Genomic DNA, 13,141 nt, shown 5'->3' with positions numbered 1-13,141 from the left:
CCACTCAGACACTGAGATTCTTAACCTTGGGTTTGGCTCCCAGAATAGAGACCAGCTCCTTGAACCACCATGCGGATGACTAAATATTCTCCTGGTTACCCAAGGTCAGAACCTCTGTTTTTCCTGCATTGAGCATCAGACAATTTAAGTCAATCCACTTTGCAACTTCTGCCAGGCAGAGGCTGTGAGACGCAACCATCTGGGACGCATTTTTTGAAAGCGTGATAATAAGCTGAGTGTCATCAGCATATGACATAATCGAGAACCCAAAGCTCTCGATTATCTCAGCTAGTGGGTGCACATACACTTTAAAAAGGGTGAGGCTCAGTGAGGAAGCCTGTGGCACCCCTTGCTTGAGCAGGAGCACTCTTGACTGATAAAGCTTCTGTGCCACCTGAAAGGTGCGACCTTACAAAAAGGACTCAACCCATTACAGGGCTAGGTGTCCTATTCCAGAATTCCAGAGTCTTCATAACAAAACATTGTGACAAACAATATCAAAAGCAGCGCTGAAATTCAACATCAATAGAACTAGTGAGTTGCCTGCATCGCATAGACCATTGCTAACTATAGGGCAGATTCTGTACTGTATGTGGAAAGTAACCCAGATTGGGTTTTATGGAGCATGTTGTGGATCTCTATAAAAGCCTAAATCTTTTTAAAGACGGCTTTCTCTGTAATTTTGGAATAGAGTGGGAGGTGCGAGTTTTGCAAATAATTTTCCAGCTTGCTAGGATCCAGCAGTGGCTTTTTTAAGAGAGGAATCACCAATGCTTGCTTTCACCTTCTGAGTAACTGGACAGAGTTTAAGAAGTTGTTGATCAATTCATTTAGAAATAGGTGCATTAACTCCAAACCTTGTTCCAAGATAACTGGAGAAGCCAGGTCTAGATATGAGCCTAATTTTACTGACTTGCATATGGCAATTAACTAATCCACATCAATAGTTCTGACATTATTCAACCAAGGGTTGTCCTCTGACCATTTGAACAGTATGTTCAAGCAAGCAGCATCTCTAGCTTTAGCAGGAAACAAGTCATACATGTTGGTCTACCTTATCCAAAAAGAAATGCACCAGCAAATTGCAACCTTCCTCTGTTGGAGTGAAAGATGCCAAGACAGTGCTTAATCAAGGAAAATACTTCACCACGCTAAAGAGCTCACAGGAGGAAATTTGGGCCTGCTGGATTTTATTTGTGTAAAATTCACAGCAAGCCGTTTTAATACCCTTGTGATAAATTTTTAATATTGCTTACAGTCACTTTTATGAGCAAGATCATACTCTCTGCACCAAAGGAGCACCAGTTGTTTACAATTTTTCTTTTATGCTAGCAGCTCCGCATTAAACCAGTCAGCTGAGGGTCATGTTCTTTGAAAGGCGCGCCTTCCAGAAGGAGCAATCTGATCCAAAGCTTCATTAATCCAATTTTCTACTTGAGAATCGTCTGTCTTGATACAGTTGCCCAGACTCAGCCGGTAAGTCACCAAAGCACCACAAAATGCTATATGGGATATTTTATTCCAGTGCCTGGTCCATGCCACTGAGGCCGCTTGAACCACTTCAAGTGCATTCTTCGATGGAACCAAAACCGGGATGGCATAGTAATCAGACCATACCAGTGCAATGGGCTGCTTAACCACTATGTCAACTACATTAGAAAAAACCAAATCCAGAGTGTGCCCCAAGTTGAAAGTGGGGGACTTAACATGTCGAACCAACTGCATGCCTTCCAGGTCTGCTGTCACTGTCATGGCTGCGGTGCAGGATGTATCCTCAAGATATAAATTCAAGTCGCTGATCATTGTAAAATTGGCATATCCGAATATTAGCGGATCTAAGACATCTGCTATTGTTGCGACAAAGTTAGTGGCATCCTTGGAGGGCGATAAATCAAAGCTCTCGCCAATGTACAGTTGCCAGTCAGCACCAGAGAAAAGAGGCCACTTCACTTCCCTCAATACTAAGCTCCGAGAAGTTGCTTTGAATTTCTTGCTTAAAAATTACTGCAATACCTCCCCTCTCTTTCCTAGTCTATCTAGCCTGCTAATGGCATAAACTGTTGATGTCACTTTGAGTAGGTCTGAGGAGGAGTCCTATGTGAGCTATGTCTCTGTGAGAAATACCATTTCAGGCCGGTGCTCACCCAGAAACTCAGACATATCTAGTTTATGATACACTAGCAACCTGCAGAAACTGTGATTTTTTTAAAGACTCCTAAGCTGCAAACTTTAACTCCTAACTATATTAAAAAATGTTAAAAGGTTAAGAACAGTTTGTGAAACTGCCCAGCAGCATGGGCCCTATACTTGTTTACTGTTTGAGTGCTGCATAAATACTTTACACATTGCCTCTAAGTTAAGGCTGACTGTATCTGTACCAAGATACCAGCGGGTTAAGCACAGGTTAATCTAGTGACAATGGTGGTTCACCCTGACAAGGATTATGGTTGTTGCTTGATTAGGGTTCACACCCTCCTCAATCAAAAACCCAATCTAGAACCCTGTAGAACAATGTCCACTTGGACATTATAATATATAATTAATGATACAGAATTGTTATAGTTGCATTCGTCTCCTACCATAGTTATTGCACTGATTATGCAAACGTACGGCCTTTTGAACACATACCAACGCCCCTTTAAAGATTGGTGATCCCCGAATCATCATTTACGTGCCCAATTACAGAACATAGGTTAAAGAGTGCAGTGTACTATAACTTTATTTTACACACCCTAAGATGGGATGCATAATTGCTGATTCTAACCATATTTACCAACCACAGCCAATGGTCTGACTCCTCATGACCTGTTTACAATAGTCTGTTTTACCTATCTATGAACAGCATACAAATAAATAATTATATGATTTAATGTTTTTTTCATTCTTTTCATGTATTATTTTGGATGATTAGATGAATTTGCATAGTAATTATTCAGATGAAATTATTCGGATTTAATTACACTTTATTCCCACATAGCCATTAAGAAACAAGATTTTTTAGGTGTGACTGTTATTCTTAGTGGTGAGTTACATCCAGTGTAAGACACTACCTTAATGAAATATTAATTCTCAGATACGACATTTTTTATTTCCCTTCAGCAAAAATACCAGGGTAAAATATTGCTGCGATAAAACATAGCACGTTATATTTTGAAGAGAGGCCTTTATTACCTTATGGGTGCAGTTGAATTTTCCTGCTTCCACCATGATTTCTGAGGATTCAGGTATCGACACCACAGCTCCCAGTCAAACCCCTGAGCAGACAAGGGATATTCCTCGATTTCGAAATTGTCATATTTGATGTTATCAAATGATGGAGAAATTATACGTTTTCTGTTTTCCTTTATCCTGGTAAGCACTGGTTCAGCCCTGCAAGAAAAAGGTTACCAATATATAAGCTTATGAGGAAAGGATGCATGTGTTTCCTATCTCGTAATTAACTCGTGTGTTATATATTGGGGGCAGAGAGCCTGCCTGCCCCTTGGCGCTTTGAAATAAGGTGATGAAACTTATGGACTACATTGATGAAATAACAGGAAATAGCGAGCTCTCCTATGCCCAGATCACATTGTTTGCATTCAGGAGTGACGTGATTCTAATAGTAATTGTATTTATTTAGTGTTTACTGCCCCTGATGAGGCGTCGGCATGATTTTCGGCGAGCACCACTCTACTCCGCAGCCAAAAAAGAATAGTAATAAATTAGTATAGGGAAATATTAATTAATTTGAGCAGTTTACATGTGAGTCTGTTAATAACGAAAGTGTAGAATGTGTGGCTTGATTTCCCACCTTGTAATACAATCAGGTTTGGTGGAGTTTAACTTAATACTCTTATAAACATTTTTAGCTGGTAGAATTTGTCACAGTAGTAAATTTGAGAAAGGGTGAGTGAATTCGAGTTCACCGGCTGGAATGTAGAAATTCTCTGGCCCTGCTAGGAAAATGGCATTTCCTCAGATTCAAAATTAGTGGGGAAACCGACAGGAGGGCTCACAGGACATATATCAATTTTTGGTGGCTCTCAATTACATATCCATCAGTTCTCAAAATGTAATATTGGAAACATACTTTTTTTTTAAAGAACACACTTTATTGTTTTTTGCCTATATCTTGCTCAAAGAACCATATTATACATGTGCATGCTAGGATAAAGCATTGGCCTACGTATTCTACATAGCTTTTCAAACATAACAATAAGCATGCTGCGATAGAAGGAAAAGAAACCGAAGCAATCTCACGAAGGGAAAACTACTTTTAAAAGTAGTTGTACATGAACTGGTACTTGCGACTTGATTTCTGAAAAGATGAACTGGATAATTCTGCAGGTTTATGCTGCATTATTGAGAAGACACATACTCATACTGATCACATATGCATTGTAATTAGCTCATAAAATGAAATGTCCGTAGTGTTTGCGACTGCACTTAACATGTAATACGTTTTTATACTTATATCTTAAATTTGTATATGGATTTTATTTTCTCAGCTCCATAAATGTGCATTTGAATGAGTCATTCAGCAGAACAAAATAGGAGAGGTTCCGTGAACATATAAAGAACAAGGCTGAAGGCTGAGTTCCTTTATAAGGTGTGGAACTCTGAAGTGACTTGCAATTTCCATATAATATACAACAGTAGGTCTTTATTTCTTAGAACACAGTGTCACATCATCACTCTTCCCAGAAATCACTTAACTAATTTGTATCTTGCTCTTTTATGTGGAACAAATAGGATGTTTGCGAACATTAAGAATAAAAGTAGAATCTGTAGTGCAAAATTAAGCACATCAAAAAGCAACAAGGTATTTTTGTCAAAAAGATATTAAAATCAGTTTAATACAAGTGAAATTTAAAAAAGAATGCTGCAGTTTAGAATGTGTCGAGAGATACTGTCTTTCATATAATAACCTAAATTGTGCAAAAAATAAATGCCACAAAGCCTATTTACAAGACAGGAATCACATCACTTTGAAGCAAAATCAGATGGGGAAGGCTCAGAACTTTATTAAAATTACCTTGGGTTCATTATAAATGTCTGGGTGTTTTAAACTGCCTTACTTGATCCGCTCCAGTCGAGGATCGGCCTAGATGTGTGAAGAAGACAAGGCATCTCTATCTGCTGTTCTGAGCCAGAGTTTTGGATAGAGTTGTCTCCTACTCAGTCTTAATGTACAGTTTGAAGCTTTTTGATCTAGGATCAATGCTGCCAGTACCCTCCTAAACCCCCGGAGCTATCGAGGGTTAGGTCACGTTGTTGACAGAAAGCTTACAGGACCCTGGGATAGGTCTCCCCTGGAAATGGCAGACAACCCTGCGACAGGGGATATTTTTGTCTAGCTGGATGAAGACTAGTGGACCTGTTGGCAGCCACGGCTCATGGAGGGAGTTTCGGTGGGGCAGTGAGGTGGGGCGGGGGAGGGGCAGGGTGGGGGGTGCTAAAAACCAGAGTATGGATAATTGAAGGTAAATAAACAATTTATTAAATAAAACTAATTTCTTAGCGCACCCTGTGTCACATTTTGTGATGCAGGGCGCTACTTACCTTCAATTATCCATACTCTGGTTTTTAGCACTCCCCACCCTGCCCCTTCCCCGCCCCGCCTCTCCGCCCCACCGAAACTCCCTCCACGGGCCGTGGCTGCTTGTTGGTACTGAATATGTCTCTTGCTTGCCCAAGTGGTCCGTCCTCTGGTTATAGGGAGTTGATGGTCCGAAGACAAAAGAAGCAGAGTCTGTTACAAGCTCCTAGGCTAGGAAGGACACTACACAACCCATTTGCAACTGGGAAAAGTTGATGAAGTTAGACAAGCCAACTCTGAAGATTAAAGGATTATTTAAGGTACCAGTGTGTCCAGAACGTGTACTAAACTCAAGGCTGGGAATGGCAATACGTGTCTTGAAGATCGATGAAGAATCTATGTCGCGGCAGGACATCCCCCTGAGCGCATGGAAGAAAGCCATCAATAGACAAGTGCGCGAAATTTCCTTCGACCTTGACTACAAATCTCTTCGCCGAAGCCCGCATTTGGTCTCACTAAATGATTCATACAGGGCAGGAACAGCACAACCCTACTTAAGTGAGTCCCTCACAACTCAAACCAGAAGTAAAATTTTATATATGAGGCTGACCATGCTGGGGATAGCTGATTTCAATCCAGTTTGGGCTCGAAAAGGGGATTCCACAACTTGCAGATTGTGCAGTTACAAGAAGGAATCCTGGCTGCACCTTCTCTGTTGCTGCCCTACCCTTAACAATGATCGCCGGCGACTACTGCGCCCAATTTGCCTCAGCAAGAATATAAAGTCTTGCAGCGAAGCATCAGCATTATGTCTATCTAACACCAGCACAATGATCTTGGCAAGACTGGCGAAATTCATCCACCAAATCAGGCTGGCCCTAAAAGCTGTGGGCCACAGCGGACGGGATTCATTCACGCAGCAGCACTGACCATGTCCCATTTGCACGCCCCCTTCCAAGAATGCAACGCACCTAGTAAGATAGTTAATGCACCACTGAGAGTAGCTTTTGAGCTCACCTGCAACAGACCTACTCCAAGGCATATAAGTTGGGGAATGGACAATCATGCGGGACTCAGTCATTTGAACAAAATAATTCATGCAAGCAAATGATGTAACCAATCACAGTCCTGATTTTAGCATTAGCTTTTAACTTTAGCTTTTTAAGTATCTATTCTTTTTATATACAAGAAATTGCCTCATTGTTGATTTTACTGTAATGATTTTAATTAATTATACAGTCAATAAAAAAAAAACTACTAAACATTGTGACACAGAAAAACATTTCCCTGTAAGAGGACCAGGCCATCCTGGCAATAATACAAAAAGAAGCATGACCTGGGTGGTTCATTTTTCCATTTTTCCCATGGGCTGTCTGGTTGGATGTTTGAGTTTATGGTGGAATATTAACCAAAGTATCAGATTTTATGGAGCCCTTTCTGGTTATAGCTTCCAGGCTTGAGGCGAATCAGCACAAATAATTGTGCTAACCTAGATGTCCTCCTATTAAGGGGCAATGATTTTTGAACATTCAATGGAACTAATCAGTTTCATGTATCTGTGGAGACCTTTTTATAGATTATCTCATAATCTCATCTCATATTATGGCAGTGATGACTCGTTTTGAAAGTGACCACAATCAGCGTATTACTACCATGCTCTACAATACGTAGTATACTATGCTCTACAATAAGTAGTTCTGACAGTATGATTATTGCCAAAACCACTAGATTTTAAAGTTAAAAATAAAATTACGATTCCATCAGATAAATCCTGTTCATGTGGTCTCCAAAATTAAGCATCCATTCCACTGAAATTAGAGATACTAAAAGGCACATGTATGAAAGAACTGGTTTACGAGTCCTTAATAGCGATTATATGCGAATCGCTATTAAAGACTCGCAAACTACTATGTAGGTAGGTTCCGCATTTAAAATAGCGATTTCTACGCATTCCTTATTTGAGACTCGCTTATTGTGAGTCACAAATAAGGAATGGCTTCTCATTCATTTCTATGGGCCAAGAGGCCCATAGGAATGAATGGGAATTGCGTGCGCAATTTGTGAGTACCCAATAGGTACTCGCAAATTGCACACGCAATTTCAAAAGTGCAAAGGTTCCAAAAGAACACCCTGTTGCACCCCTGAAATGTGCATGTGTGCACATGTGGCGCACATACATGCCCTGAAGGTTGAGTTCCTTTATAAGGTTGTGTAACTCTGAAGTGACTTGCAATTTCCTTATAATATACAACAGGAGGTCTTTATTTCTTAGCCCTAAGGGCATGTATGTGTGCCAAATAGCACTTTGAAAAAAGCAAAAAAGTGCTTTTTTTGAGGAAATCGCAAATTGGTGGTAATTTGCGGTTCCTTACTTCAATATCGCATATTTGGCTACTGGAATAGCATTTAGGGAATCGCAAATTGCGATTCTCTTAATGCATTCGCAAAATAAATTGCAAGGGCCTTTTGGAATGATACATCCCAAAAGGCTTTTTCCCGTTCGCAAACTGCCCAATTCTGAGAATCGGCCCGTTTGTGAATGGAAAAATGGCTTTATACATATGCCCCTAAGTTGCGTGAGCAGTGACTATAATCAGTGCATACCACAACTTAATACAACCTTAACTTTGAAAGTATTGCTACGTTAGTGCTAAAACTCACGACTAGAAGGCCCCAAGAATTGTGATCTCTCATTACCCAGACAGCGATTCCGGTATTAAGTCAATGGTTAGTCTTTAAAAACCAGCTAAACTGATGTTGAAGGGAACAATAATTATCAAAGTGCTAGTAAAGTTTAAAAGAGTTTCATCATCTCAAAGAAAAGCTACTATTGGACAAACAGTCAACGTGGTGGAGGATATAAGCTCTCCCGATGATAAAATGATAAAATGTTGTGGCCAGTGGTGAGTTGAGGGGGTCAGTAGTACAAGTAAAACTTAATGTTATTACATGACATTTGGTTTCCAGTTCTTTCAAATTAGTTGTTTGAAACTGGGGGTAAACTATGAAGAGAGGCAGGGCTGAACCTTCCACCCACAGTTGAGAGTGATTGGGTCCATAGACAGGCAACCCAGTAAGGCATATTCACTGCACAGTTTCATACCAGTAGTTACAGGGAAGAGTGACATCCAAATGCAAATGAACTATGTCGATCAGCTGTATTATTTGCCTTGTTCCTTGTTGCCATGGCAATAAGTGACCTGAGACAGCAGGGCACAGAATAATGACTGTAGATCGTGGGTTTCATTATTATGAAATGAGCAGATAAATCCTTTATGGATATCTGATCTAAATGTGGCTGTAATTCGGAGTAGAGTTTGAGACAATGTGTGAGAAAATGAGCAAGGCCTTCAGCACAGCAACTCGTGTTCTCTGATTGGAGATGTGAATGTTAGAATACCGGCTCTTGGCACAAAGCGCCATGAGGTAGACGGTATTAGAAGTCATGGTGTGCCCAGAAGGGATAGGCTATCTATACCTAGTAATACACCAGGATCACCTTACAGATCTTTTTTGAGACAGTAACGTTTATTAAGGGGAACTTTGCTTGTAGGTACTCGAGTTGTAAAGATGACATTTGTAAATAGGCTTTAAAAACAATTCTAGTGAAAGATGTAATAATGCATTAGAAACCAAGTCTACAGGGTGAAATCTACCTAAGGACTGATCCTTGTTTCTGTGGAGGAACATGCTGTACACGGCATGTTGAAGAATGAATTCTCGCTTAGCTTTGGCATATGGACCTAATGACTTCATTTTAATTATTCGTCCATAGAGTGCACATATGTTACTCTAATAGGGAGACAATAATACTGGATAAGAATCACATGTGGCATAGGGAAATTGGGCCATAAGTACTATTAATAGTAATAACCACAGAGGACCTGATCGTATAATAACATGCAGTGATTCGGGGTAGAAGGAGGGGCTAACCGTTGCATCCTGGCAACCACCCTTTGCTGCATGTCTGATTTCACTTCCCTCTAAGAAATGATTTTTGTGTGATGTGCTGTATGCCAATTGGGTGATCTGACCTATTGTGCTGTCAGTGGGGGGGGGGGGGGTATAGGGGACGTGGCAGAGTGGAAGTCTCTTCTGTCGTATTGAGTGGTGCACGCTGCCAGCAGAAGAAAAGCCATTTACATCTCAGATGACCCGGCAGTGCCGCTGCCTGAATTGCTTGCAGTTTATGTGTGCCAGATCTCTGCTCTGCGTTCAGGGGTACTCATTGGTTGGAAGCAATTCAGCACTAGAGGAAGCTGCAGCCTCACAGAGCATATTACCAAATGACTTGACCAGCAGTCAAGGCGCTGTCAAGATCATTTAAAAGAAACATAAGTGTGTGCTTCTTTTTAATCACATACCAATAGACGTGTATACTTTATTTGAGTCACTAAGCACGCCATGTTATTTTATTGATATAGAGAGTGTTGGCACCCCCTGGCACTCACTCATGGCATGGCTCCCTCCACCCATGCAATTACTTGTTAATTGCTTCCCTTAACTAATTTCTTAACAGCATGAATACATGGGCACTGCTGTGGCTGATGCTTCTTCGCCCAGTGTCTGAATGTTCGGAGCTCATTACAGGGTTTCTGTTTTACGACTGCTGCGGGCGCCCTGCCCCTCGCCCCTAGGAGGGCACTCTCTGGAGGTCCTCTAAGGTCATCTCGGAATGTCCTTCGTCAGCGTCCTCCAATTACATCTTCCAGCCGCAAAACATTAGCAATTAACGTGTCTATTCATTAAAGACACAGTTGGAGTTTTCAAATGGCGAGTTACAAAACAATTTAAAAACAAGTCACACACATTTTAATGACAAAGTCTTAGAATATGCCGTGCCTTCAGAAAGAAAAGGCTAAGTGAAGGGTTCTGCGGTGACACAACAGGAGTGTGTTGTAAACAAAAGTTACATTGTAATACATACGGGTGATTAGCTTCAAAATGTTGCCCCTTTAATAGCTAAATAATCACATTTTGATGTTAAGCTTTTGAGTTACTGTATCTAAGTCCATTCCAGGAAGCAATGGGCTCTATCTTTAGCAGCTGATTCTAGAGTGACAGCAACACCACCAATGGGCAGCTGATGCCAGAGCGACAATGACAGCATTAATGAGAAGCTAATCCAAGAGTGACATCGACAACACCAACGAGCAGCTGATCCCAGAGAGACATTGACACCACAATCCCACAGCTGATCCCAGAGTGACAGAAACACCACAAACCCACAGCTGATTCCAGAGTGACAGAAACACCACAAACCCACAGCTGATCCCAGAGTGACAGAGACACTACAAACGGGTAGCTAATCCTAGAGTGACAGCAACACCATCAACGGGTAGCTGATCCCAGAGTGACAGTGACACCACCAACGGGCAGCTGAATCCAGAGTGACAATGACATCACCAATGAGAAGCTAATCACACAGTGACAGCGACACAATAACAAGGGGCAGCAGATCCGATAGTGAAAGTGGCACCACCAACTGGCAGCTAATCCCAGAGGGACAGTGACACCTCCAACCGGCAGCTGATCCCACAGGGACAGTGACATCTCCAACCGGCAGCTGATCCCACAGGGACAGTGACACCTCCAACCAGCAGCTGATACCAGAGGGCCAGCGACACCTCCAACCAGCAGCTGATCCCAGAGGGACAGCGACACCACCAACTGGCAGCTGAGCACAGAGTGTTATTGACATCACAAAGTATATTATGACTATAAAGATGGATCCCAGGAACTCAATCATGGGGTACCTTCCTTGGCTGCTTGGAAGAAATATGGTGATGCTTGAAATGCTATACTAGGATCTGCATTTTGATTAGATGCAAATTGGAGACTGTGACACATGCTTTAGTCCTGATTGCTGAAAAGCGTCAACCTCAGATTTTCTGATGGAAAAAGTTGTAGTTTTATTGTATTCCCATTTATTTGAGGTATATATATTGCACGCTGTTATTCCCCAGGAGGGAAATTAATATTCACATTTGAGTTTTCTTTCTTGGAATGAGGTAGAACGACATGCAGAATCAGTTATTGCTCAGGATTTCCAAATAATGTCTCTCTTTCTGACAGTTTTACAATGTGCAAATATTGCCAGGCATTACCTGGTGTAAAGTGCGTGGAGAGACAATTGCAGGTGTATGCTATTACCGCAGAACTCTGAATACTGGGATGTATGATCACAATATTTCCAAGCAACTCACAATGAGGTCCTAGGTGTCAGAATAATTGAGATGATAAACGAAACCCCATGCGCTAGTGAGTGCTTTGACATAGCTTGGTGTCTACAAAGGCAATACTTGCCCAAGGGTCAGTTTCTGTCCTTGATTGTTTAGCACGGACGGGTTGCATATCTCTGGAAATGATATCAACAGAGGTAGAAAGGCAGGTGAATGAGCGGATAAAGAGTTGGTTGGGTAATGGGTGAAAGTAGCTGAGGAGGCAGATTCTAGGCTTCTTGCTGAACTGCTAGAGCAGTGACAAGAGCCTTAGAGTTATGGGCGCAGGTTTCAGATACACAGTGCCTATACAGTTGAGACTTATTTGTGTGCATTTGCTTGCCCTCTACGTTTCCACCATCAATGGGTGGATATCAACGTGGGGTGGAGGTAGTGGGCTATAGACAGCTTGTATGCAAAATATTGGTTGTCAATAACTTAGCAAGCCTTGAATTAAAAATTGGGTGGAAAGATGAAGTAGCATAGTCAAGTGTCACATTATTAAATAATTTGTTAAACAGGAGTTTACAATATTTAGTTCAAGTTTAAAGTTCTGAAAGTTGGATCGAAATCATGATCAAGCTCATTTGAACATAAATTGCTTTCAATGCACAAATAGTTTGGAGTAGGCTTATTTGAATGATATACCACTGTTATTTTATGTAGAGACAATTTTAAGCTTCAGCAAAATAGAACAGCTCAAATTGATGGTGACATTCTATTGTGTACACATTTTACACATCTATAATTGATCAGTCCTGCTGTATTCAATATTTTAATAGCCTTCATTTAATTCCTTAAATATATATTCACTGAAAAACACAAAGGTTAAATGGTCATTATAGTTAGGTTAGAAATGTCAGTTAAAATATACCATTTTAAACAAAGAAAACCACTGAAATTCACCAGTAACAGTTATCTTAAGCAGTTATAACTTGCGCTTTAAAGCACCTATAACTCACGTCCCTGACAATGCATCATGTTGTCATCAATTATGTCATTGTAGAAGTTGCAAGGATGCTATCAAACAGTTCATAGAACATGTCATGAGTGCATGTAATTAGCAGTGCATGATGAGGATGAAAGTTATAGTTATAAGTCGTGTGCGAGGAGAGGGGTTGGAGCAGGGCCAAACTACCAAAACCCCATGTGTGCGACTGGATTTGTCAACAAATTATAATCAAGTGTGTATTTCATTAATTCACACAGTGCAATGGTTAATACAATTAGCTGTCATAAAAAAAGGAATAAAGTCTCATTAAAAACAGACATCAATATGTCTAAGTCTTTTTTTAACATGTTTCAAGCTGCATAGTACAGCCATACAACCAACCAAAAGGGTGCTCTGCAATCCAGCTGAAGAGGATAGGGCTCCAACTAAAAGTGCTTAAAAAATATATTG

At 40.9% G+C, this 13,141-nt stretch overlaps 1 protein-coding gene across 2 annotated transcripts in view; it reads right to left on the bottom strand.

Annotated features, from left to right (window-relative positions):
* The window catches only part of GALNT18 (polypeptide N-acetylgalactosaminyltransferase 18), a 1,871,693-nt gene that overhangs the window by 661,934 nt on the left and 1,196,618 nt on the right, over nucleotides 1–13,141 (bottom strand). For both annotated transcript variants that reach the window (XM_078680939.1, XM_078680940.1), the window contains exon 5: nucleotides 3,172–3,369. In XM_078680939.1, coding sequence (XP_078537065.1) covers nucleotides 3,172–3,369 — 198 coding nt within the window. The remainder of the gene's footprint in view (nucleotides 1–3,171; nucleotides 3,370–13,141) is intronic.

The sequence above is a fragment of the Lissotriton helveticus genome, chromosome 3_1 (assembly GCF_964261635.1).
Source record: "Lissotriton helveticus chromosome 3_1, aLisHel1.1, whole genome shotgun sequence".
Taxonomy (NCBI): Eukaryota; Metazoa; Chordata; class Amphibia; order Caudata; family Salamandridae; genus Lissotriton; species Lissotriton helveticus.
Note: the sequence above shows the minus strand (reverse complement) of the source record. Positions and strands in the feature narration are given on the sequence as shown.